This window comes from Periplaneta americana, chromosome 1 (genome assembly GCF_040183065.1).
Source record: "Periplaneta americana isolate PAMFEO1 chromosome 1, P.americana_PAMFEO1_priV1, whole genome shotgun sequence".
Taxonomy (NCBI): domain Eukaryota; kingdom Metazoa; phylum Arthropoda; class Insecta; order Blattodea; family Blattidae; genus Periplaneta; species Periplaneta americana.
This window is the reverse complement of record NC_091117.1, coordinates 39,954,182-39,982,011: the sequence shown is the minus strand read 5'-3', so window position 1 is coordinate 39,982,011 and position 27,830 is coordinate 39,954,182. Positions and strand designations below refer to the sequence as shown.

General features: G+C 32.8%; 1 protein-coding gene across 1 annotated transcript; it reads left to right on the top strand.

The window, feature by feature from the left end:
• Positions 1-27,740, top strand: LOC138694725 (CKLF-like MARVEL transmembrane domain-containing protein 4). The gene is made up of 5 exons (XM_069818722.1): positions 1-121; positions 434-622; positions 5,346-5,519; positions 6,678-6,776; positions 10,021-27,740. The coding sequence occupies exons 2-5, from the start codon at positions 491-493 to the stop codon at positions 10,156-10,158; spliced, it is 543 nt and encodes a 180-aa protein (XP_069674823.1). The 5' UTR covers positions 1-121; positions 434-490; the 3' UTR covers positions 10,159-27,740.
• Positions 27,741-27,830: the final 90 nt, after the last annotated feature.

The following is a 27,830-nucleotide window of genomic DNA, read 5'->3' as shown; positions in this document are numbered from 1 at the left end:
TGTAAGTTTGCCACCCTGTATCGTTTCAAAATCGTTCGAGTAGAGCAGATCGATGGAACAGCACTGACATTACCTGTTGTATCAATAATTGATGTGTGACGGTTTACGTTTACAAATACCGGTAATGTATACAGCGAAGTAATGTTTTAAGTGTATAGTTACAAATATAGTTTTGCGTTAATATTGAAGTCTTGGTGATTGTGAAAATCTATAATGACCCCTCCCATTTTGGTAGGCGTATTCCTATTTTCAGCGATGACCATTGCTGATGAACATTCTTGTATTGAACGACTTTCTCTTGTAGGAGTGTCACATAATATTTTTATTTACATTTTATTTAATTATGCTTAGTGATTTTAAGAGTTCTTCGGGACCGTGTGGCAAGAAGCAGAAAGTGTATTAATTTTTTCCCATGACCTATTTTGAATTTCAGGCTTTATTGAATCGTTGAGAAGTGACGAGGGTGGCAATTTGAAGAAATTTTGTCAGAATGGCGGATCAAGGTTTTCCTGATCAGCATACAACAACAGTGACTTCATCGAATACCACTGTGCAGACAAATCTTCGTTATGATCCGCTCTACATAAGAACCATTCCTGGAATGTTGAAAGTTGCACAAATAGTAAGTAACTCATTTGTATACGATTCATTAGTAAGTGAAAAAAAATGTGTGCATTTCGCATTATTTTAAGAAGTTACAGTTAATTAAAACAAAACTGTGGTAAACCCAAACTGTTACATTTTGTTTTCTTTTAAATATATATCAAGTATCGATTTCTTATTTTAACATAAATTTAAGGCCGAATTTTAACTCCAGTGTTTTCAACAATTGTAGAAAAAGAAAATGGTGCACTTCGTTTGATGCTATAAACCTAAATTTATTTTATACCGATGATATTAGACGGGCGTAGTCTGTTACATGTGCGCTAATAACGCATTAGGCCCCTACTTCAGAGAACAGAGCATTTTCAGAATGCGAATATGAGGTAACATTTATTGCCGAGAAACAGCTGTAGTCATTCACTGTAATGTGCGGCTGATTATAGAGCATCAGACAAATAACTGAGGAATACCGGTATCGCATTCTTTTGGACTACATAGCCTACAGTCCATGAGGATTTACTTGTCTAGTCCCTTTTAGAAAGAGAGAGAATGCTCACCATCTCTCTTTACCCTCATTTATGATGGTGGACACTCCTTCAAACGACCACGAGTTTCCAGTGGCGGCATTCTCTTCCTCTTCAAATTCTGACTCCACTCCGTCAGAAAGTTCGTCCGTGTCCGTGTCGTCCAAATTGATTACGTACCAATAATAAATTTCCATCTACAAGTCCATCCTTCTCCCAATAAAATTTTTCAATTTTTTCCTACGTGTTCACAGGCCTTCCTCCAATTTTCTTCCGTCACTTTTGCAAGAGCGCTCATTTTTAACTTGTTCCCATATTAATTCAATTGCGCTGAAGTCACAATAGTATGGTGGCTGTCTCACTATAGTAGGGGGTGCATTGTCGCAATTTGACCGATTTTATATGTTTTGAAATTGTCTTTTTTTGTTTTTATAAGTTCATAGAATACAGGTTTTGTGGATCGTAAATCAAATTCAACGTTATTGTTACGGAGGCAGGACTCCATTTCAGATTTCGGTGTTGATGAAATCGGTGCCTTATTGAGTTCTGTTGAATGATAGGGGCATTGTCTATAATTATACTATTGGGAGGAATGTTTGGTAATAATTGATTAATGAATCGGTTCTTAAATACAGTACTGTCCATCTCTTCGTGATAGTCTTTAGTTGACTTAGATTTGAAAGTTAGAAGCGCGTTGAGAACGAAACATATTGAACATCTGGCGTGTAAAATAATAAACCGCTGACGTTTTCCTATTGGGGTTTGAAGTGGGAAGTCAATTTCGTGGTCATCGCTTTTCCAAACTTTGCTTTTCGTATGGTTCACATTAACCCAAGTTTCGTGTAGACAAATAACGGTGCGTCCAGTGGCGCGTAATTTATTCATTTTTCTTAAGAATTGAAATATTTTTAAAATAACATCTGATTTTTCCATTAAAAATTTTCTGGTTTGAGTATTTCTGACAAAACTAAATTTAATTTTCTTTTAGAATATCTTTCAAACTCTATATGCTCCCAGTGAATAAGTTTTCCTTAATTAACGCGCCATTTAAATTTTTCAAACTAGGCAAAAAAAAAATCAGTCTGATATAAAGAATAAATTACTCTTCTTACAGCGACAATTGCAGTTTTTAGGAGTCCTGTTCGGGCGTTTCTTTCCTGGAGTTCGCAGCACACTTCCACTTCCGCTTTCTATCGCTTCCTTTTGTTTTTGTTTTCGTTTTTTTTTTTTTCTTTTTTAATCCTGTTAACACCACGAGATGATATACCTGTCGCTGCAGCAGTTCTTTCGATAAAACTCGGCACAGATATTGTTTGTTTTCCGCATTTCAGTGCCTCATATTCTTCAGTAAATAATTTATGTGCATTGATAACCATATTCATACCGTCCGACTTCAAGGCTTTCCCGCGTTTTCCCATAGGCTATTGCCGACCATTATTATTAAAAACAAGAGCACAACACTCATTACAATATTTAAGGTAACAGTGAAACCATGCATCTCCGAAAACATTTTAATTTGTGAATTATATTACATTAAATTGGTACAACAAGATACAAACTCACTTCACTATTCACAAAATACTACTAACTAATGAACTCGAACAACCCGAGACGCCACTGAGAGATCCACTAATTGGGTTTGCAAAAGTGTGAAGGGAGAAGGGAGGAAAGGGAATTCCAAAAATTGTACAAAAGGAAACTTTTTGCCCATCACATCTGGTGACAGTCGGTAGACAAGGACCTTAGACAAGGAAAGTAGAAATCACGCCAACTTAATCCTCATGCACTGTACCTTCATATTCTTCATATCACGTTAAGTCTATATTAAGATGGTAGATGGTAAATTGTGCTATCCACTCCATTCTAACTCGATTGTCACTGGCACTGTCCCAAGCTGTTTACACTAATCTAGTAGTTGGGATAGTAAGCACTTACAGCTTGCGCAGAAGATTTGGAAGCCTGGTTGACGTCACTTGAAAGGAAGGAGATTACTGAATGAAAATGACAGCAAGGACACGCTAAACATCTAATTGAAAACATACATAGACTAGTCTTGAGCCACTAGTAGAAGTCTTCAAGCTCTGCCATCCCATCCATTTTATCATCACAGCTGGAATCACTGTCATTGTTATCATCACTGATACTTTTTTTTTTATTGGGTTATTTTACGACGCTATATCAATATCTAGGTTATTTAGCGTCTGAATGAAATGAAGGTGATAATGCCGGTGAAATGAGTCCAGGGTCCAGCACCGAAAGTTACCCAGCATTTGCTCGTATTGGGTTGAGGGAAAACCCTGGAAAAAACCTCAACCAAATAACTTGCCCCGACCGGGATTCGAACCCGGGCCACCTGGTTTCGCAGCCAGACGCGCTGACTGTTACTCCACAGGTGTGGACATACTGATACCACCGAGGTTTATGACAGTGGGGTCTGTGACGTCATCAAACAATAAATCGCGCTCCACGTAATCCTTTTCAATTTTTTAAACATTTCAAAATCAATTTGAAACTGGTGATACCCAGATCTCTGTTTTCAAAATTAGTAGGGGATTAGGGACGAACCTCTGCTCACCTCAGGCGTGTATCATTATTAGGCACTGTCCTTTTGATGCCGGTGCTGGAAGTTCATGTCCTAAGTCGTGCAGGTGAGATGACAGAATGAATGATTCATTAAGATACACAATATTAGAAATTAGCCTCAAGTAGTTCAACTCTTTTGCCTAATATAGTATTTTAGCACTTGCCTGCCAATCCGGAGTTGCGTTTGTGCGTGGGTTCGATTCCCGCTTGGGCTGAAACTCTGTATGCACGATTTAAATACACACACTTAAAAATCCTAGCATTTTTAAAACTTTTGTAATGTAACACAGAAAGTTTCACTACATGTACTTAATAGCGAGTGAGTAAATGACTGAATGACACAAAAATAAACGTCCTTCAAGTGGAACTGATACCTGCTGTTTAAATCTCAACAATTAATATTAAAGGAAAAAAATTTTCTCCGGCGCTGGGGATCGAACCCAGTTCCTTGGTTCTACGTACCAAGCGCTCTAACCATTCAGCTACGCTGAAGTTCAGTCCACAGCACTGGATCGAATCTCTCTCCTCCAGTGCTTTTCCCTTTGTAACCTGACTCCACATTCGACATGTATGTTGACATTTTTTATATTAAGTCAACTGCCATTACACAAGGAGCACACTCGGTTGAGTGACTTGGTAGCCGGGATTCCACAGTAATATGCACTGTGCTCGAAGAATTGTAACCCACTGTCTTGCGTTTTTAAATTTATTTTCTAAGTACTTTCACATTCATTCCTATCCTTCTGTTCTGCTGCATAACAATGAATATAGTGACGTTATAGTCCCGTCGCTCTAATTTCCGGCAGCCAATCGCGTTGCAGGTCGGCTACATTTAAATGTGTGCGTCTTGTGATTCTCTGATTCATTTCTTAAGGCTCGATAAATACTTAATATAATCGCCCGCCATTTTAGCTCTTTCGTTGGCGTTCGCAGAAAGCATACAAAGACTTTATTTGTCGCTCAATTATTTGCTGAATTACATTGCGTTTGATTTATTATCATAGGAGCTACGACATGATAATGTTTAATGGTGTGGCAAATAGGTTCCTTGTATGGTAGCTTGGCAACGTAAGAAGAAAAATGTCGAATGATACTACCTACCTAGACTTTATAGAGCCTTCACTTTCTAAGACATAAGCAAAGAGGCGGAGTCACGCTGGAAATAACAGCGTCAGGACTGTAGTATACTGTAACAAAGTCAAACTATGAATTATGAACCTGGTTGGGTTTTTCCGAGACAAATTTCAGGTACAGATCGATTATTTAGTCCTGACAGCTTGGCGATGCGAAAGAGGGGAAGTAATAGGAGTAGTGGGGAGAGCTCCAGAGTAGAGATAAGGGCGAGTGGTCGGTAAAGGAATGCAGTACAGCTTAACTGTACTAGAAACATACCGCTCTACCACACGCATGACATCTGAGACGTAACTAAATGGACTTGCCTGACCCAGGCACACATTGCCGGCGACTGTCAGGACTAAATAATAGTACTGTAATTACATTGTGAATTCTCAAACTTTTTTTTTTTTTGATAGACACTGAAGGATATCAATTCCATTGATGCTGATAACAGTGCAGTTGTTACAACATTGTTGTATAACTGATGAAATATAACCAGCTTATTTGTTATTATTTCAGGTGCTGAATTTGTTGGGATTCATTTGCATTACAGTATCATACAGAGCCATTACGTCACGTGGGAGCTGGTTCAATACAGTGGCAATGGGTGGCTTCTGGTTTACAGGAATTCTATTGGCTCTTTATCTGTTCCACGTAATTGAAAAGTTCTACAAGATTCCTTGGTTGAAGATAGTAAGTTGTTTGAATGATTTTTTATCTATGTGCATTACAACTCATTCATATGCAGTGAATATAAAAAGTATTGGGGTATGCAACAGTGGCAAAGATCTTAAGAGGCTTTTGAGGCTTACCCTATTAAAAAAATTTGAGTTATAACCAAGGGTGCACCGACGGGGGTCCATTGGGTCCAGACACCCCCCCCCCCACCTCTCAAAGTAATAAGTTGTAACATTTTTACTGAATTTTTAAGCATTGATAGCATATAATTCCGTTATCTATAATTTCACTGAAATGGTTCACGTACATGTACATGACACTTTTCATCATGATACCACAATTTCTGCATAAGATGATGTTAACAAACTAAAGAAAAAGCCAAAAGACTGGACTTTGTTTTGTAAAAAAAGAGAGAGAGAGAGGTGTGTATGTGTTTTTTTTTTGTGTGTGTGTTTTGTAAAAAAAAGAGAGAGAGAGAGAGGTGTGCGTGCGTGTGTGCGCAATAAATTCATGTATAGCAAAGGGACTTTCTTTTCTGGTAGGTCTAGGTATTTTTAAAGATGATGTTCAATGTATGTACAGTATTTCTTAGCATTTTAGTTGTTAGTATGACTTTAATAACGGCTGATCCTATACATAGTTAAGTTTTATTCATAATTTCTTTGTAAAAGGGAACCTCTTTCTTCATATTTCGTCATTTTTTCTTTTTATCGAGTTAAGTCTATGTTGCTGGTTTGAAAGTCATTTTCAGAATGTGAAATTTATACATATAATGTTAACAATAACTGGTTATAAATTATGCCACGAATTTCCACTGATAAATATTAAAATTTAACCATAAAGCAATAACTGTCCAGAGACAAAGACAGTAACATACTACAACTTCCTTTGTGTGCTCTTAATAAATTTACTGAAGCAATACTTCCACTTTGTAGGAATACAACTACTTTGGATGGTTTCAGTGGAAATGTAAACACTTAACGTGGGTATAGGCAGATCGAGTTTTGAAACTATTTCTTCTCCAATTTTATTAGTGTTGTCAGACTCCTTTTCCTTCCCTTTTGTATAAGTATAACTACCCTAGTTAAAAGCGTTGTTAAATAAAGGATAAATAATAAATATCCATCTTTAAAAATTAAGTTACTAAAATAAAGACATTCCTATTAATTTCAGGAATTCGTGTTCTGTACTATCTGGACATTTTTCTATCTTCTGGCAGCATCATTGGCAGCTGCTGATGGCAGATATGATGAAGCTTTCGGGGCTGCAGCAGTGAGTAGTGTTTTTACTTTGTGTGTGTGTGTGTGTGTGTGTGTGTGTGTGTGTGTGTGTGTGTGTGTGTGCGCGTGCGCGTGCGTGTTTTTTTTTTTTTTAATAGTCATGTTACCAACTGAGGAGTAAAATAGGTTAAATCCTAATAATCTCGGCCCTAGTCATTACTGAGGCAGATACCTACTCTAATTTTTTTTTTATTCAGAACAGAAACTGCTTAATTTAAGGGGACACTCAACTATATTCTGGAACCCTTTTTCCTATTTGACCAATCTTTTTCAAATTTGGAGGAAAAGTTTAATATACACATGGAAAGTAACATTCAAAATCTCAGCTCATTAGATCCAATACTTTTTAAAATAAAAAATGTTTCAATTTTTAATCAATCATTAATTGAAATATCACTTTTAATTATCATTTTTTATTTTTTGGCTTTGTGCATTTGACTGTGCCTTCTCAATGAAGAGGGGGAGAATTTTGTGTATTGGTTTAGTTCTGTCACGTAAATTGGTGTAAAAATTTAATTTTTTATTTCTATGACATTAAATTTTAAGTTTTTTAATGGTTAAAAAATCATAAATAGCTTCAAAAAGATAATATTGTAAAACTGATACACAAAATGATACATTTTCTCCAATTTTTAAGTTGAGTGTCCTCTTAAAGTATGAAACAGTCTGTAAGTTTTTTACATGAGATGTTCAAGCAGAATCCTTTGTGAATAAAATTATCCCATTTTCTTCTAATACAATTATGTCACTCATGGTACCCTAGAAACAGAAGTGTAAATGATTTTTCACGCAGTCCATCTTGCTTTGTTTTCGATTTAATGTGCCTGTATGTTTTTCACACTGTTGGCTATGTGGGTTATGTATATACAGAGTGGAAGTGAAATAATCCTGCAGATTGAAAGGGATAATAAGATAACTTAAATGAATAGAAAAACTATATTACGTTTTGTGATTAAATGCACGGTTAATTAGAAAATTGTATTGAAAGTTTCAGCAGTCCGGCAACATTACTGGTAACACATTGCTCTTTCTTCTCGTAATACAGATGTAAGAGATCAACGAACTCAGGTCAGTCTGCTTAATGAACTCCCTCCCATGTCCCTTACAATGAATTGTAAGATACCTCCCATCACCCTTTCTGGCTACAATGTTGCAAGCTGGTCACATCAGTCAGTGGTTTCAAATTAGTGGTTTTAAAATTAATTTTACATGGAAACCGTCCATGCTGTTGAAATAATTCTGAGGGATAAATGATTCTTTATTAGATTTTCTATCGATATGGGCAAAAATCACTATCTTACTCGCAATTGTTACCGAATAACAGGGTGTTAAACTTTTGAGAAAAAAAAACTTTTTTTTTAGAAAACTATGGACTTTCCACCAATATGGTATTGCATTTCTTTGTTACATATAACATGAGCTATTCACTCTGAAAATCTGCAGGATTATTTCACTTCCACTCTATCATCATCATCATCATCATCATTGGCTCAACAACCCATTGAGAGTCCTAGCCTTCCTCAGTATTTTATTCCAGCTGCCTCTACTTCTTGCCTTGACTGTCCACATTCGTGCACCAATAAAGTTGGCATCTTCGTATACATTATCCTCCCTTCTGCTCCTCAGTCTTCCTTTGGATCTGCTTCCTCCAGGATTGGATGTAAAGGCTCTTTTAGCGGATCTAGTATCGTCCAGTTGTCCAGTCCACTGCAATCGACCAATTTTAATAACTGTTATAATATCTGGCTCCTTAAACAGATCGTATATTTCTTTATTATATCTAATTCTCCATTCATTATTTATTTTGACTGGTCCATAAATTGCTCTCAGAATTTTCCTCTTGAAGATACTAAGTCTTCTGATGTCCTGTTTGTTCATAGTCCAAGTTTCTGAGGCATACGTCAACACCGGCCTAATAAGCGTCTTATATATTCTTATTTGTTAAAACTGTCTTTTATTTCTTGGCCGAGGCGTATGACTTGTTCATTAAAATAAATGGCAAGTTGTAGCCGATTTAAGTAAACACCATATTTTTTTTCTGATTGTGGAATCCTGGGAAACGAGAATGCAGATGCTTTAGCAAAGAAGGGCAGCACTGCTACTTACAGACCTGTTACTAAATATACGTATTACTCTATGAAAAGATTTATTAAATCTACATACTTAGACTTCAACAAACAAAATTTGATAACACAATCTCAAGGGAAAAAATGGAACACTCTGCATCATAATCCACAGTTGATTCCCGATTTACCATGCAAATCGTCTGTGGCTGCATTTAGATTGGCAGCAGGCCATGACTGTTTGGCCAAGCATCTGCATAGAATTGGAATATATCAGTCTCCTAACTGTCCATTGTGCAACTCAAATCAAGAAATGGATTCAGAACATCTCAAAATCTGTGCGTCAGTGGCTAACCATGACAATATCTTTGAAAAATATTGGAGTGCAAGAGGTCAAATGACTTTATTGTCAGATGCCTGGCATTAGAAAACCAACCATATATTCTTATTTTAGTTGAGATGGTTAAGAATTTCGATTTAATATATTTCAGTAATCCAAAGTAACATTTATTTGTTATAGATATTCTTCTCTTAATTTCAAGACTGATGTCGCACTCTGTATACATGAACATCAAATAAAATACACTACAGTATGGTGTTGAAGAAAGTGCCTATTTTATTGTATTACATCAAGGCTGGGCACCGAGAACAAATCCAAACTCTAAACAGGGATCTTAATATTCATCCATCATGGCATCAGTGCTGCATGGTGTTCGGTGGGGAAGAAAGGGTTGAAGAGCAGTCATATGGCTCCCTGGGAGAGAGTAGAATTCGCTCTTGGTGCCCAGCCCTGTATTACATCAATTTAAACATAGACATTCCACATTATCATTAGGATTTAGTTAAATCCATTGTCACTTTTTATTATATCTTTTTCTTTTTTGAAATTGAGAAAATACTCGAAAGCAGCAGACACTGAGTAAAGAAAGAATTTTGTATGTAAGCTTTCATGTACAGAAATGTAAATTGTACATCTTTAATACAAAGTATTATGCTTTTTTTTAAATCAGAAGAACAAGAAATCTGAATATATCAAAATCTCAAACCTACAATTTTAATAAATTGTCACACTAAATGTCAATGGATATTATAAGTTGCTGAATAAAATGTGTTATGAGGAGTGTATTATTTTGGAGTGATATTGTATATTTAATAATCTTTTTTTCATTTCAGTTTTTTGGCTTTGTTGCCATGGTTGCTTATGGTTATGATGCATTCCTGAAGTTCAACGGTGTCCGTTCCGGAGCACTGGCTCAGGGTGAACGTGTTGTTACGAAGTCTTCAAGTACTGTTACATCACCTGCATATTAAAAATCACTTAAATGTCTTTCCAACACTATCCAATGACGCTACTGCATCACACTCTGAGAGTTGGACAATAAATGTAAATAATATGGATAACGAGGACCAAGCACTTGCTAGACATTGATGATAGAATACACAGAAGTCGTAACTGGGAAAGATAGATCAGTGATAACATAAGGATTTATGATTCTGAGATACGAAATCAGTTTGAGGTTTTAGAAAACTTGAATTAGATACTGTACCTCTGTTACTCTTTTTATGCATTTATTTTTGGCTCTCTTCGAATCTCAGAATAGGTTTTGATGTTCTTTTATTTTTTCCTTCTTTTTTTAATATTAAAATAATACCAGAATATATCTGATATTTAACCTCTTAATTTACTTCTTTTTTACATCCCACAATAAGCCCGTGTAACATGGATGGATGTGTTGTTAGTTTCGTTAAGAAATTTGTATACAAACTATATTGGTATTCATGGCACATTTTTCAAAGTAAGTTACTCAACATAAATATTAATTGGTTCGTAAGACATAACAGTTGATATTAGATTAGCTTTGAAAAATGTAATACTAATAAAGTTTTTCTTTAACAGTAAGTTAGTCCAGTATATGTTACAAAAATAAGACTTGAAAAGCCCTTTTACTATTTAATTTTTAAATGTTAATTTTGTCTATTTTATTTTACTTTATAATTTTGTCAAGTACTGCTTTGAAAATCACACTTTTTTTTTTAAGTAATCAAACAAAGCCAATGGACAGGTCCTCCACATTCCAGTTGAATTAGTAGGACGTATTTATATTGCTTACATTCTGGATTAGAATTTGTTTGAGAAGTAAATACACAGGAATTAAATTACTTTTAAAGAAATATTCAGAGATTCCCAGTGTTTTACACTTTTTCTTATCAAATTATCACTTTCTTTAAATCCAGAATATATGACAATGTATTCCTGTTCGTACGATAGATGTTAACATAAAATATGTGTGATTTAAGAGAATTTATTATAAAATGTGATTTGGAGAGTAGAAATTGTACTATTTATTTTGGAGAGTTTTATTTAAAAATGTGTTAATAATATAAAGCTCAAGAAGGATTGTGGTGTAAGGCAGTTGTATTAGAAAAGATAACACATAATGTTGTATTACTGAGCGTGTTGTTCAGACTATAAGCAAAGAAGTGTTCACTCAAGTTACTCAAAAGTACGACCACCCAAGCAATCAAGTAAGGTTTGTATTGAATATACACACTCTTCCTAGATCCATATAATTAAAGATATTTTTTAACTTGAGAAATTTAATGCAAACTTTCTTATTACTAAACCACATAAATCATATTTCATAGACTGATTTGTAAAAATTAAAACAAAATAAACTACCTTCCAATGGGATCAACAGTGTTACCATGAAATTATGAAACTAAAATGTTCAGTATTTTTTAATTTTGTAGCAAATTAATGTACAAAATAATAATATCGTAATTATTGTATCTCAAGATACTCCAGAGGATGCTCAGAATGTATATCAATTCTTATTTTGTTTATCTTGGAAAATCAATTTTGAAACACTTCGTGCTTATATCTATTAGAGAATTAATATTGAATTCTGATCATTTAAGCAGTTTATACAATATATTACTGAAAGAAAAGAGTTATAGTTAGCTCTTAAATAGTGGTAGAATTCATGTTTCTACTGTGCAGTTGTGATTGGCTCTCCTTTATAGCCTATCAATTGTTTATTTTCTTAGTCTTAAGGTCTGCGCACACCGACGAAGGAGTGGTAGCGAATGCGAAACCGACGCGAATTATTGTGAGTACAGTAGGATATGAATCCATTCACACTGCAGCGACACAATCCCCCTAGATGGCGGGACTGCAGCGTTCTACTTGCAGTTCGCTGCAAGCAGCGTTTTCCTGCGTCCCGCATTCATTTTGGCAATGGCGACTGAACAGTTAATAGAATGCGTTAGGAGCATTGCTTACCAGAATTCGTATCCATGGGCTCTGCGCTTACGAGATGTCCGTCTCGGAGCGTTATTACAATTTCTGCCGCTAGGCTCATCTCGCAATGATGAAATAGTTACATTACTAAACACTGTGTATCGTGAAAATTCTTCAATTAATTTTGCATTACTTCTCAAGTACGAAGATTATAAACATGCCAAGCATATTTCAGTTTTAGTGGCTGGCCATGATAATATCTTTGAAAAATATTGGAGTGCAAGAGGTCAAATGACTTTATTATCAAATGCCTGGCATTAGAAAACAACAACATATTTCAGTTTTATTTGAGATTTATTGATGACTTGTTAAATAATAATATACAGATTTTCAGTCTGATTTAATTAAATTTACAATTTTGTTTCTCGTAAGTCTGGATTTGTTAAATTAAAAATGTTACTTTCAAACTACATTCTTCATCTGGTTCATTTACTTTGGAAAATTATTGATTGTTTTCAATTAGGTGTTTTTCCTTCAGATTTCGTTCTCTCTAATTCGTTTTAATTGTGAAAGTGAACTACTGATGTCTTCTACTTTCAGACATTATTATTATTATTATTATTATTATTATTATTATTATTATTATTATTATTATTATTATTATTATAAAGTAGTTATTGATGCAATAATAATACTAATGATTTACGTAAAATGTTATCCAGGGAAGGAAAAACAAGAATTGATATTGCAAAAAAAAAAATTTATATAATGCAATAATTATCAACAAGTATAATAAAATAAATATGTTACCATTTTAACATACGTAATCAAGACAATCATGGATTGAATACCACTGTATTAGAGGATGCGTGTTAAAGAAAACTTTACAAATTTTTCAGGATCACAGCCACAGAGGGCGCAGTAATGAATGAAAACATATTGTATTACAAAAAGAATGTCTGTTCTCTTAACCAGAGTTTCGATGGTTCTGCTGTGACAGCAAGAGTGTAGTACTATATGAACGAACCTATGATCATCTTCGGCAACTACAAGAAGCATCCTATTCACTACTGCATCCCGCTTTGGTGTGAAGACAACGACGAATTTCTCAGCGGTCGCGGGATTACAAGTTTCGCTGTCGCTCCCGCATCCCGCGTTGGTGTGTGCAGACCTTTATTCTTCCACTTTTAGACCATTTGATTTGTTACAGTCTGCCCATCATTCATTCTAAACTTCGCTTTCTATTTGACATATATGTTAAAAGTTGTTTATCTGTCATCATATTTCGTTACATTTCCAATTCAGTCTATGATTTTGAATTAATCTAAAAAATTTGTTACATTTCTAGTAAATTTTTGTTTTCTTGAGTTAAATTATATTTTTGACAAATATTGTATTTCAAAATAAGCCATTAGTTTTACATTTTGTACAGATTTCGATGTTGAGATGTGTATTAAAAAAACAGCAGAACAGTATTTCCGTGCAGAATCAGAATATTCTGACAGTTCATTAGTCAGCTGTAGGTTTCGTGAGACTCCTTGATGTCATACGGTAACATGTTTGAGTGTCAAAGTAAAATGTTGATTTATGTGGGTGGTTAGCATTACTAATGTGTCCTTTCCGACATATGGTAGCTTGAAATAGATTGCAAAAATCCTAGAGAAATATGAGTACTTAGTAGATTATGTGTTGTGAGTTGCAACTTGCCACAATGTATGACTTCCAATCTCAAGTAACAGAAAAGCAAGGTGTTCACTTGTATTTATTCATATGATATGAGTATGCGATATTAAAATTTATCATCATTGTGTTTTCTGTCATTAGTAACAGTAGAAAATGCTTGCTTCTTTTGTCCATACAATGGTTGTCATTGTTTTTTTCTTTGCATCTCCGATATGAATTCATAGTTTGCACTAGCAAGTAATTTGTTTGTTTATGTAATGTCAATTATATTTATTGTATAGATAAAGGTATGGTCACATGTTGCTACTTTTGCAATGCTACAGTACAAAATGCTGTACAACTCATACTTTGACAGAACTCAGAAGGAGTGTATCAAAACTTTTGTTCGAACCTGTGAAGTTCTACCTGATGGATCTGCCACAGAGAAATATTGGAGAGCAAGAACGCTAATGGCTTTGTTGCCAAAGCCCGGCATTAGATAACAACAACAACAACCTTCTGTTCGAAAATTTTTCAAAATAACAATGTGCAAACAGGATTCTCAGGGTTGCAGCTGCAGTTTTTTGTTCTTGGTTTTGTTGTTGCAGTTCTGAGCAGTGTTGCCACCCAAACGTCCTGTTGTAATACATTGTATCGTTTTTATTTGATGAAAATAAACGAGTTGTGGCTAATGCTAAACACAGTAGTCACAGTATATGGATTTTTTTTTTTTTTTTGGCATAATTTCAAATGCTGTTCCTAGGAATAGTGCTCTTGATTATTGGCATTTTTGTGGTGGTTTTATAATAAAAATTGTCACTTTGAATATTAATAGGGACAGAAAAATAAATAATAGAGCTTGTTGAACCTAGGGAGCCCTTGTGGAATTGCAAAGTGCCAATTGCCACAACAACAAAAATAAAAGGTGATTGGGGATAGCAGGAATTGCTAATGCAGTGCAGAACTGGTATGTTAAAACGAAATTGCTGACTCTTCAGTCCCTATGCAGTGAAGGATGGTAAGAAGTTCAAGTCTTGCTCACTCACAAAAAATATATTATAGAATTATTCATACCTTTTATTGTAGTTCTTCGAGAAGATTGTAATTCTACATTGTTTTTATGTTTATTCTCCACCTGTTTTTGTAGTTCGATGTTTTTTACACCTATTTTGTAAATGAAACAGCTATTAAGTTGCTACTTGCATTTAATCATAATTTATATCACGAACATCCATAAAAGCGTTAAACACAAATACGAAACTACAGTTCTCAAGTTACACTGTCCATGTGTTCTTTTTTAAAGCAGTTTTGTTTTTGTAAAGTGTTACATGCAGTGCTGCAACAAAAAGAGAGTAAAAAAACTCAATCTGGCAAAATGGTGGACAATTAATATTGGCTGCTGTTACTGCAGTAATAAATTTAACATTAATTGAACCGAATATGTTAAATAGTTTTGACTTCAGTGATAATGACATGGAATTATTATTACCAGAAGATTTTAGCGATAATAAATGTTGCAAAAGACCAAGTGTACTATGTAGCAAACCTTGTACAGAGATATTTCGAAATGCTACACCGAATGTAAAGCAACTTTGCAGTGGAACCAAAGCAAAATGTATATATATAAAAAAAAAAAAAGGACTTGCTGCAGTGCTTCTGCTTAAAAAAAAAAAACGCATGGAACATGAAAGCAGCTTGCTTGCCTTATGCTACTTTTGCTTGTGTCTGAACACAATGCTGAAACTTTCACAGCTGCAGTAAAATCATTGTGCAGCAAATGTAGCAACATGTGATCATACTATAATTCAAATGAGGGAGCAACTGGAGACCCAGTAAGAAAAGATATTTTAAAAGCTACTTTTGTACCATTAATGGCGTCTGAAGTTGCATTTTTTATATCCTGGAAATTTTTTCTACATTGGCTATCATTTTATATGTTCAGTTTATAATTTTAAGAGAGGTTATATAGCATGACCAGAACAAGCAAAATGTCTACAATATCTTCATGTGTCATAACATTCGTACTTTTACTATCAGATAATGGGAAATCAGACAACTCTGTGGTTCAATGCAAGAACACTATAACCCTCGCATAACTTGTTCTGAGAAAGTCGAAGTTAAAGAAAATTGTATGCATTGTACATAATGATAATGCACTGTGTTGCACTGCACTCTTCTACCTCTGAAGTAGATACTTAGGACCTAAACAACATTCACACTAAGAGGTATAATAAAAGGTTTAGAACCGTATTAGTAATATTATCTAACTTTTTTAGGATTACAGGGTCTTGCACAGAACCACAGAAGTAGCAATTGAAAAAATTTGTGAGACAATTGAATACATACTTCCAAAACACCATTATAAAAGTCAGAAGGTTAGTTCATGAAATATTAATCCTAGAAGATAGTGGAAGTACGAGTTACAGCTTTTATGGAACTGCTAAACTTTGGAAACTGAAAGTAGGATATTTTTTCAACAATTTGTAATGTATTTTTCAGAATTTTATACCAAAATGCTATGAAAATGTGGAACAGAGTTTCATTCGGTCATTTATTATATTTTATCTAGATTTTGCCTTACACATAAACTCCAAATTTAAGTACAGAAAGGGTCGAAAATCGCCAAAATATCTTTGAAATGCTTAATTACCATCAGAACAGTGAATGCACTTACACCGTGTTATCCTATTATTGTTGTAACATTTAATAATAAAATCATTGTCATTCTCATCACAAATTAGGCCTGCTTAACTGTTCCATTTTTAAATATCTAGTATCCATTTTTTGTGAGTGAAATTCCATTTGAGAATGAAAAATTTAAAATGTAAACTTATAAAATCTGTAAGTTTTTTGTTATTATTATTATTATTATTATTATTATTATTATTATTATTATTATTATCTTAGTTAAAATTGTTTTGTCAATCTTTTGGGCAGGTATCTTTAAGTTCTTATAAGTTTGCAGTTTTGGAGTTTTGTGGAATTTTTTTTCTGTATGACCTGGACTCTTCTGTTTATAGTCTTTTTCTAATGAAAAAATTGACATTACACATATTTCAGATATTGTCTTGTTTTCGTGACCTATGACTCAAACTTTATAAATGATCTTCTTGGTGATGAAAGACTTCATTAATTTGAAGTTAGGACAAGATACAATTGTCCATTTAAAATATAATTCTAAAATTAACTCTAAGTATGCCTGGTCCACAATAAACTGGAAATGAAAACGACAAGAATGAGAACAGAAAAATTGTTAAAATATATATATTTAAATGTGAGCATTCACAATTAACGAGAAGCTTGCCCGAGTCTGGGAACATGAAAGTTGGCCAAGTTTTAACTCTGCCGTTCTCGATTCCGATCACAGCCTACTAGATTCTTTCTGTTGCCATACCTATTTTGTAGCAAGAAGGCCGTGACATAATTTCTTCAGACATCGTTTGTAACCAACTTGGAAATTCAGTAAAATGGCTTTCATTATACGCTATGTGTATATGTGACCAGAGTACCACGTGAATTGAATTTTAAATATTCTGTATTGTAAGTTTTAAAATTGGTTAACTTGTTTATGTTGGCTGGCTTGTACTCAGAGAATGCCATTGGTCAATTATACACAAATAACATCAAAATGCATTGACATACATATTGATATGCATAGTCGTTTCCGTTCTTGGTTTATTGTGAATAAAAAATCTTTACGTTCACGTCCTCTGCTTCTTCTTGTTTCCGGTTTATTGTGGACCACCTTTTAGTAATTACCGAAGAAGAGAATTCCATGATGACATTTTGTATAACTGAAGTTTTTTAACATGCATTAAATTTCCCTCCCATTTATACCTCCGATTATGTTGCAGATGTTTATAAAAATAATTAAAAGTGCTAGGATCAAGGATAAATTTGTGTGCAGTAATGCTGTTCTGAGTGTTTGCAACAAATGAAGTTGACATTGCATTATACAGTGGGTTACTTCTTGCACATATTTTCCTATTTGATGTGTGAACATTCTGAAACCTGAGTGCCTTGTACTGCTCTTAATGAAATATGTGCAGGTGCGGTTTAAAAATATTAACGTTTGAATAAGTATCATTATATACTGCATAATAGTTTTACATATTATCCAATATTAATTATTAATGTATTGAAATTATTATTTTTTCCCTGCACGTACAAAACAAACTGATTTGACAACTCTCTTACGTGTATTTTGTTGTAATAGAGTTGTCCAATATGAACAATTATTATGTTATTGTACATGAAAATCTTGAAGCTATTGAAGAATTATACTTTGTTGAATTTCATTAAAATATTGAAGCTTGTTACATGAAGGAAATTTGAAATTTTAGAAGTGGTTGCCTAAAATGTTTCAAGATGATATAATAAAGGAATATATGCAATTAAAAAAACCAACGGTTAAAATTGTCACTAATGTAATACATTTCGTGTTCTTCGTATTAATTTCGTCTGTCACTGATGAAATAAGGGACAATAATTGCATTGTACAAGAATTGCTTAATTGTTCAGTTTTATGAGATGTGTATATTTTTCATCATTAATCATTGTTGTTGCCAGTTAAAAATATATATTATTCTGTATGCTAATTAATAATTTATATATTTTAAATTAATTATGCATCAGTGCTTTATCAGAAAAGTTATTATTGTATTATTACCATAAGATTGTATAATATATAAGCTGAATAATTTATACCATACATGCTGTATTTATGCTTACTCCGTAGCTATGGTGAAACCTTGCTTTGAAATAGCTGAGTTAAAAATTATATTGAATGTTGTTATAACATCCTTGTATAATTTTATCTGGTGTAAATGCTTTTGAAACATGTTAAATTGCTTCGGAAGTAAATCTAAAGGTACGGTCACACGTCGCTACTTTTGCTGCGCAACTTTTGTACTGCAGCTGCAAAAGTTGCGTGTCGTGTTCACATGTAAGCCAAAAGTAGTGCGCTGCACGCTACTTTTCGTGCTGTGCAACCCGAGTGCTGCAAAAGTTGCAACTGGAGGTTGCGAATCTGTTCACACACAAGGCGCTACTTTTGCAGCCGCAGTCTAGCTGCAGGTTTCCATCTCCGTGTTGACTTCTCAATATACATTTTGTGGTTATGTTCGCATTATCAATAAACTCATGCGAAAGCTTACTTATCTATTATTTGCTTTTCTGTCCTAATTAGTATTCAGAAATTGGCATTATTTTTACTATAAAGCTTTTAAAAACGCCTATATACTTAAATGATAACCAACAGCATATTCACGTAATCAATGTTGGCAACCCTCCTGTTTGAAACTACGCTACAGAAAATTAAAAAAGTGAACTATGTTGTCAGCAAATATGCCCAGACTGTGTTGTGCATTTAATAACTGTTACAAATAATTTATTTTCATCACATCTAAAATTAAAATACATCCAAACAATAAAAGTATCATTGACACATTTGGGTGGCAACACTGGTCGCAACCGCAGCAAAAGTTTCAACAAAACCGATATCAAAAATGCTGCAGCTGCAACCCTGAGAACCGTGTTCATACGTCACTACTTTTAAGCTGCGCGCAGCATGGAAAAGTAGCGAGCAGCAGGTTCAGCAGCCGCTACTTTTCGGGTTGCACCGTTGTTCACACGTCGCAGTACGAGAGTTGCGCAGTTTTTTGTACTGCATCGCTGCAAAAGTAGCGATGTGTGACCGTACCTTAAACAAGCAAATTTTATATTTATTCAAATGTAATTACACTAAATTGGAGTTTTGTGTGAAAAAAGAAATTTGAAAAAATGTGTATATTTTTTTTAATTCAGGTACATATCAAGCATCGAGGTTTATACCTTTGAAAACATGCTAAATGTTTTGTTTCTTCAACAAAATTATTTTAACATTCAAACCAAGAAGTTAAATTTGAGGAACGAGTAAGGTACTCTTGTTTCACATAAATACAGTATATTAGTTACATTTGATGTTATTATATGTGCAGCTGTGTGTGTGTGTGTGTATATATATATATATGTACATCAACGGTTTTATGTGGTCTCCAGACACTGATTGTTTGTGATTCCAGATTATAATGTTGTTACTGTGATGACCTTTTTTGTTTTGACAAAATCATGTTTACAACCTAGCTGTAGTGTTACACATCGAATATCTTGATAATGTATCTGTAAATATTTTGTCGTGTAATTTCGATTATTGCCCGACTCCTAACACAGCATTCAGGAATTACCACAGGGAATATTATTTTTATTCTTTATAATAAATTGTTCTACAGAAAGGTTTTTATTCCATGTTTGATGAAAGAAATCTTGTCTTACGTGATTCAGAAAGAATTTTATTGTGTAATGTGTTTCTTTAATAGTGACAGCAAACATTCTGTGTTTAAGATTAACAGTGAAGTTTCATAGAGTCGGAAATGAACATTACTGCATCAAATTAAATTGTTGACGTGTTTTATTCATCATACTTTCTAAAGAAATGGATTAAAAAAAAACAATGTGAGCATGAAATCTTTTTGTGTATTTATTTTATAAATTTATTAAGAGCCTCAAAAATAGTTACTTGAATTGCAAAAGTAGTTCCAAACAGATTTTCATTAAAAGTTTTATATCTCTTGGCATTCTTATGAAATATTACAGGAAACCAATGTTTAAATGTAATGTAAAAATTTATTGAATGTATTAAATTTAGGAAATTTACTGGTATTTACGGAATTGCAGAAATTTTGTCTTTACAACAATATGTTTCAACGAAATTTGATTTTTAAATAATCTCTCATTTTTCCGAGAATTTGACTGACTTCTTGTAAAGAATGTGAATTTTATTATTGTATCCTTTGATGACTATAATACATTGAGCAAGTTTTCTGAAAATTTGCAGTTTTAGTTAGAAAATAACTCTCTGGAATTATTTATCATTGTCCCACGCTGTAGCTGTGTTAGACTAATGATATTAAATGAGCGTTGGTTCAATTCCCCGCGAGGGAGAAATTTTCCTCGAAATTTTGGCTGGTGTATGGGATCAGTGCCCACCCAGCATCGTGATGAATTTGCGGAACTACTACTGTGTGTAGCGAAATGTGGTTTCGTAAGTCAGCTATGCTTGCCACACTATACTGATTGTATGGTCTTTAGTCGCTGCTGAGATGTGTGGATGTGAGGGCCAGCAGTCTGCTGATAAGTCTGAGTTGTTGTGTCTTGGATTTATTCTATTTTATTGTTTATCACTATAACATTACATTCTGCTGCTTAAATTCAAGAACTTGTCATAGTTAATTACTACAAAAAAATTTTAGCAAAAGTGACATTATAATTAGAACATCAGAATATAGAATTTAAAAAATCTATAATTTAGTTTGTACGATACGGGAGAAAAGATCTGGGGCAGATCAAAATAAAAGATGAGCACGTTGATCTCAGAGATACAACAGGCTCAAATGATCCTACTACATGTAGTTGTGATATCTTTTAATTACTGTAGTTACAAAAATATAGTTATCTATCCTTTCTGAGTCTTTGATTTTAAGAATATAAATATGTTGTATGATACACATTAGATTTAGAACGTGTTAACAAGAAGTTAATTTTCTAGTTTTTCTTGTGGTTATTTAAAGAAAACATTACACAATAGATATGTTCTGAATCACTATATTATGACTACATTAAGTATCCGTTTTGGAAAGAAACATATCACATTTGAACTGCACAGTAACTGTTAAAATCTTCTGTTAACAATCACTATGCATAATTTAATTTCCCAGGTTCAGAGTATGAAATGTTTATATTACTGAACATACTGCAAACTCTTGTAAGGAAATATCTTTGAAGGTTTGCTTGATACGGGATAAAATATTCCTTGCTTTTTTTAAGTTAAATGTTACACTATAAACAGTATTTAGAATATTATCACAGAATAATTTAATTTTATATTTAGATAAAATATTTGTCGATTTTAGACACTAGTTGAGAATGGGTTAAACATTTCTTACTTAACCCTCCGCTGGGCACGTTGGAGTAGTTTCATAGATTGACACTTGGGACCTTTAAGGAGCCCTGTATTTTTTTTCTTTACAAGAAATCTTGTGGTTATATGTTACCACTTTATTGCAGTCATTAAGGAAATAAATCACGACCATAAATCACAATTTCTTCCATAAGAACAGTATTTATTAGGTTAATCCTTATTCTTTGCTGGGCATGTTGAAGTTACTTAGATGGTCCCTTGGAGTCTATAAAGACCCTTAGGTTTTTTTCTACAAGAAATCTAGTGGTCATATATTATCACTTCATTGTAGTCATAACATAAATCACAATCTGTTATAATAATTATTTTCAGCTCTTTTTAACAATTATAGTACAGTCAAACCAACAATTAAATTATATTTTATTGGGGTCTTCAAAAGCCCCAAGTGCCCATCGAATTAATTATTTTTAAATTTCAGTTCAATTTATGATAAGAGGAAAAGAAATAGTTAAATTACAGAAATCAATTAATGTACAAAATCAATCGGAAAAAAAAAGAGATTTTGGGTGCTGGTGTCCCAGGTATGTATACGTCATTCACTACACATTATAGAACAACTCTAGGGTCTCAAAAGACCTCACGTGTCCATTGGAGGTTTAAATTACTTGTTTAATAAATAGGCCTAATGCATAAATTTTTAATTACGAGAAATTTCTCACATTTGAATAATTTCAAATGCTTTTAGTATTTATTTGGTGAGAGGATTTCAAATGAAAAATAACCCTGAACCTGATTCTCTGCGCAAATTTCTTTTGTGAGTTAATCTATGTACTTTAAATTTTTCTTATTTGTACATACAGTTAAACTTTGAAAACATAATTACCATAATTATTGCTGAAAAGTGAAGATCTAAGTACAGTATAGATAGTGAATTATTTATAAATTTCAAAAAATGCCTAAAATGTTACAAATATAAATATAGGCAGTGTCATAAGGCTGATTTCAATATTTTTATTCGTATATAGATTAAAGAATGAACTGTAAATTTTTGTACCATTACTTAATATAATCCAAGACTGACCCAAGCATTCTTAATTTTATACTTGCGTGTTTGTAATTAGGTAGAATTTCTGGTAGTGGTACATTATACATATCATTATGTCACATTTTTGCTATTTACAGCAAACTGTCTTTAGCAGAAGATGGGATGAAAGATACTGAAGATAATGGCTATAGTGACTGCTGTCAAATGCCAACCTGATTGAGGTATAACTGTACAACTCCTGGTGTTTGTTCTCTTCCCATTTTTTTTCATCACATAACATGTACTATGCATCTTACAATTCAATCTCTAAAACTATATGTGAAACACCTCATAGCATATTGGTTACATCTACTGGGTCAGATGACTAATTGTGAGGTGCATTATATTAGCTGGTTTGTATTAATTCATAAGTCTGTCATGGATGATTGGCAAAATTATGTCATAATAAAACAATTTGGCATAAATCAATACTAAAAGATAATAAAAAAATTCCTAATGACGATAATATTTCTATTTATTGTATTTAATGCCATGAGCATTAAGAGTGATGTTTAGATAGTTATGATCTATAACAACACAGATAAATACTGTACAAAGCAAAGATAGAAAAATATAAATCGAAATAACAATATACAATACTTAAAAATACTTAGATCTACAGAAGAATCGAAAAATTTCTTAATATCATAAAAGGAGCTTTCTATTAGCCAACGTTGCAAAAATGGTTCCAAATCTTTTAAAATGTACAACACATGCCTGTTGTGGGAATTTATTGAACATTGCAACTACAACCGAGCTTAAAATCAATCTATAACATTTGATTCAGAAAGATAATAATTATATCTCGTGCTGTAACTGTGAAGTTCAGATCTATTTATATATATAATTGTTGGGGTTTAGAATGGTAATAGGAAATGGAATGTGAAGAATCGATTTAGTGTTGCGTTATCTACAGCGAAGCCACCTCATACCTAATAAACAGTTTAAAATGTATTAAAATTTTTTCTCTGATGAATGAAGCTCTGCAATGTTCACCATAAGGAGAGCCTATAAGTATTTATGTAATGTAAACTTGGAAGGTGTCTTAAATACACAACCACTAATCAGACTTGTTAAGAATAAGAAGAAATAATCATAATTTTAAGAAAACTCTCTGTACAGCTCTTAATATTATCTATGAACATTTTTAAGTATGGTAGTTATGTACTTTATTGTTATCGAATAGATCAAAATCTTATAATTATTGAAGAATTAAAGGTGGGGGAAGAAATTTAGTAATAAAGATTCAGAGGAACTTTGTTGGATTACCTTTTAAGTGAGTTGTGAAGAAAAATGGGAAAGTTAAGTGCAGTTCCTTCCTCTGCACTTTACAAAATTATATTTAACCTCGGATTACTATTTTAATGTATTAAAGGTTTAAGATGAAGTCAGCCTTAATGCTGCAGGAGTCATTATATCGTAATTGGTTTAAAAATAATGATTTGTGCAGTAATGACATTACCAGGTTCAAGCAAAAAGGATCATATTAACAGGAGATGGTTTAAATTTTATATGGTAACAAATCTAAACCAAGTTAATTTTCTTTCCTTTCAAATTTGGGAGATTTACCACTATTTTATTTGTAATACATGTAGATTTTTCATTTATATTTTATATGTATATTTTTTTAATTTTTCTTCGCTAATATATAGTTCTGTATTTCAGATGGACATTGTATTTTTTAAAACTTGTATAGATTAGGAAATGTTATCATACATTTATAAATATACAACGTAACTTGACTTTTACTAAGTATACAATGAGAAACAATAAAATAATTTTATGCCATTCTAGCATTATAAACAGGTTGTTACTACATTGAAAATTGTGCATAATTGGCTTATTATAGCACATGTGCCGATAAAAGCAATGACATATTTACTATGACATAATACCAGAACGCTTGCTATCTTGGTTATCGCTTCTATATGCAATGTACCAAGAAATGAAATGCAGGACAAGATAACATATAATTTATTTCCAATCTTTAACCATTTTGTATTGCTTTTGTAATATCACATAGAACAGTTCTGTGATTCAGAGAAACTATATTAACAAAATAAAGAAACATTTGTGACATAACCTGCAAGGTCATCCATTACTCTTTACTCAATGTCAATGCCAACTAATTGATACGAACATATGAAGACAATTTATCAGCTATGGATCCCGAATTGAATTTCTTTCCTACAATTTATAATGCTAAGATGCCATAAAGTGTTGTATTCAACTTGTGGATAATCTTATTATGACACTTCTTTGTTCGTGCGATAAACATTCACTCATGCCATAATGATAAAGATTACCCACTTGTTGCATAATAGTACATATGTTCAGTTCTGTTTGAAGGTCAGAATATTTTAGTCTAACAATAAAGTTCTAAAACTCGTTTGATCACTTTATACGTGACCTTAATATGTACTTAAACTTACCCATACTTGTAGTCATAATTTCAGAGAGTCTGTTATGTTATTTCTATAATTACAGTGAATTGAAGTAACAGAGATATTCAATTGAATTTACAGCAACTAAATTAAATTAATTTTTGTTAAACATTTATTTCACTGTAGTATGTGTTGTATGTCTGAGAATTTACACACAGGACGTGTGTATTTTGTATACGCATATACAGTATTTCATTCTCATCTATGCAATATATAGTGGAATCAAATACACAATTCTTTCTCTCAATTTTTATGTTCTTTAACTAAAGTAAGGATTATGTTACGTATTTTAAAATAAAAAGTGAAAATTATTCTCAGATTCATGCTTTGCTCGTGGTCAGTCATTGCCTTAAAGTAACCTGTTTGAAGACTAATTTCTATAAAGCAAATACTGTCTGTGTACCTGTGTTTCCTCTTCTCAAAATTTTTCTGCAAGTTGTATATATAAATAATTATATTCAGTTCGAATACCAAAGGAGCTTTTTATATTAATAATAAACAGTAGGCTACTATGTAGTCCTCCACATCGTTTTTAATAAAATAATTTATTTAGATAAACTTGGTGAGGGTGATAACATAGTTACATCTTCATGAAGAGTTGTATTATTTTAATAACATACATATGATGTGTACATATCTGTTGCTATGGACCAATAGTTAAGACTAGGAGCATAGTGAAATTTCCTTTAATGGACGACATTAGTATGACATAGGTAAAAATCTACTGTAAATGATTTACTGTTTTTATTTTTCAACTCTCCAATTGAACAAACACTGAAAGGACTTCTGTACTTCCTGTTCGGTGTCCGTTATTGAGAAGTTTCACTGTACATTAACATCCTGCCAATGCATTGTGTTCATTATGCAATAACATATTATTAAGTTGTTCCTTTCGATGTTGCAGTTCCTTTTTTCAAGGTCTCGTCACCTTTTTAGGTCTTGGTCAGATATGAAGTGTACTTGCCTAACTTATGTCATCCTCAGTGTTACAGAGGTGACTATGCTTACAATTTAATTCGAAGTTCGTGGGTTCAAACCCGACCAAGGATGATGATACATTTTTATGATTTGATAAAATTCTTATTAAGGTTTTTTTATGTTTAGTAAAGTCAGAGGTTCTGTGTCATAGATACATGATGCATAAGCCATATAAATTACCATAAAATTGGGTGAATAGGAACGAACTTTTACTATTTTTTATTTCTTTGTGTCAAACCGTAAATGTAATAATAAGAATGTTTTTGCTTTTATTCGTAATGAATGAACAAACACTCATTATTACTTCGGAATATGTATGATAAGAACTTTCTTGTGTTAAATTTTAACGTACCTTGTTAACATCTTCCGAAGTGATACAGTGTTAAAAGTTGTGTAATCAAGATGTATACTCATTATTATATTTAATCTTTGACACAAAATAGTAAAAATTCGTCCCTATTCACCCCGTTTTACAGTGCCAGTAATTTTTTTGCCGCACTAAGCTCTTTGTTTACCGAGAGTTATTTCTGCAATGAATCTAGCAAGGTTGAAGAAGCCTCTTGTTGACAAAGCAGGAAACAGTAGAAAAACTGTTCACAATAGGCCTCCAAAGACAAAAGTGTTTAAAGGACTTAAAAGAAGACTCCATTAAAAAGAATTTAAAACTAGAATTGCCTAATATGTCAGATAAAGAAAAAAGAAATTGTAACATTTTCTACCGATTGTAAGGATATTAACACAGGAACAACTGTATCCACTGCCAGATTTGTTATATTTTTGTTAACATTCTTTATAAATGGCAGTGGATATATACTGAATTAAGGAATATAATATTTCTGAAGCCGGGATACACATAGAATTCAATTTGTACTAATAGTTAAATATTTTGTTATGCATAAAAAGATGTTCACTAACTTATTTTAACGTAGTTGTTATTAATATATTTGTATGGTAATATTTTCAAAAAGAGATTCATGCTTTCATATACATCTAATGTTCACCATGCCAGAATTACACAACTCAGAAATATCAGATTAATTTTATTTTGATTAGTGCCTATCAGAAATTACTTTAGATGAAAATTTGGATGTACCTGTTCTCAGTATCAAACTCAAATTATGTATTGAACTACTTTATATTTACATATCCATAAACGCAGAAATGAATACTATATATAATCTGTTATAATATTTAAAGCATTCATTAATTGATGCAGAACTTAATTCTTTCGAAATGAAATCAATAGAAATTGTGTTTAAAACTTTGATTGTTTGTGGTATTGAATGTTTTGTAATAATTTTAAGAACTGTAATTTTGTTTGCCTTTGTATAGCACATAATTAAAACACCAAACACTCCAATATAGTTACTGGTAATTTTATATAGCCCAGTTTTATCACTGTTAAGTACATACTTGCCTTCAGTACAATTGAATATGTATGAAGACCACATTTATGGATGTTCATTCAGATCAATGTCAGTATTGTGTGTCTTGTATCTGGCTAATTAAATAACAAAGTAAATTAAATTAACGTGTGGTGATTTCTACCCTTTGATTCATTATTAGAAGGGGTGAGAATGATATAGTCCTAAGCCACACAGACTGGAGAGCATATTG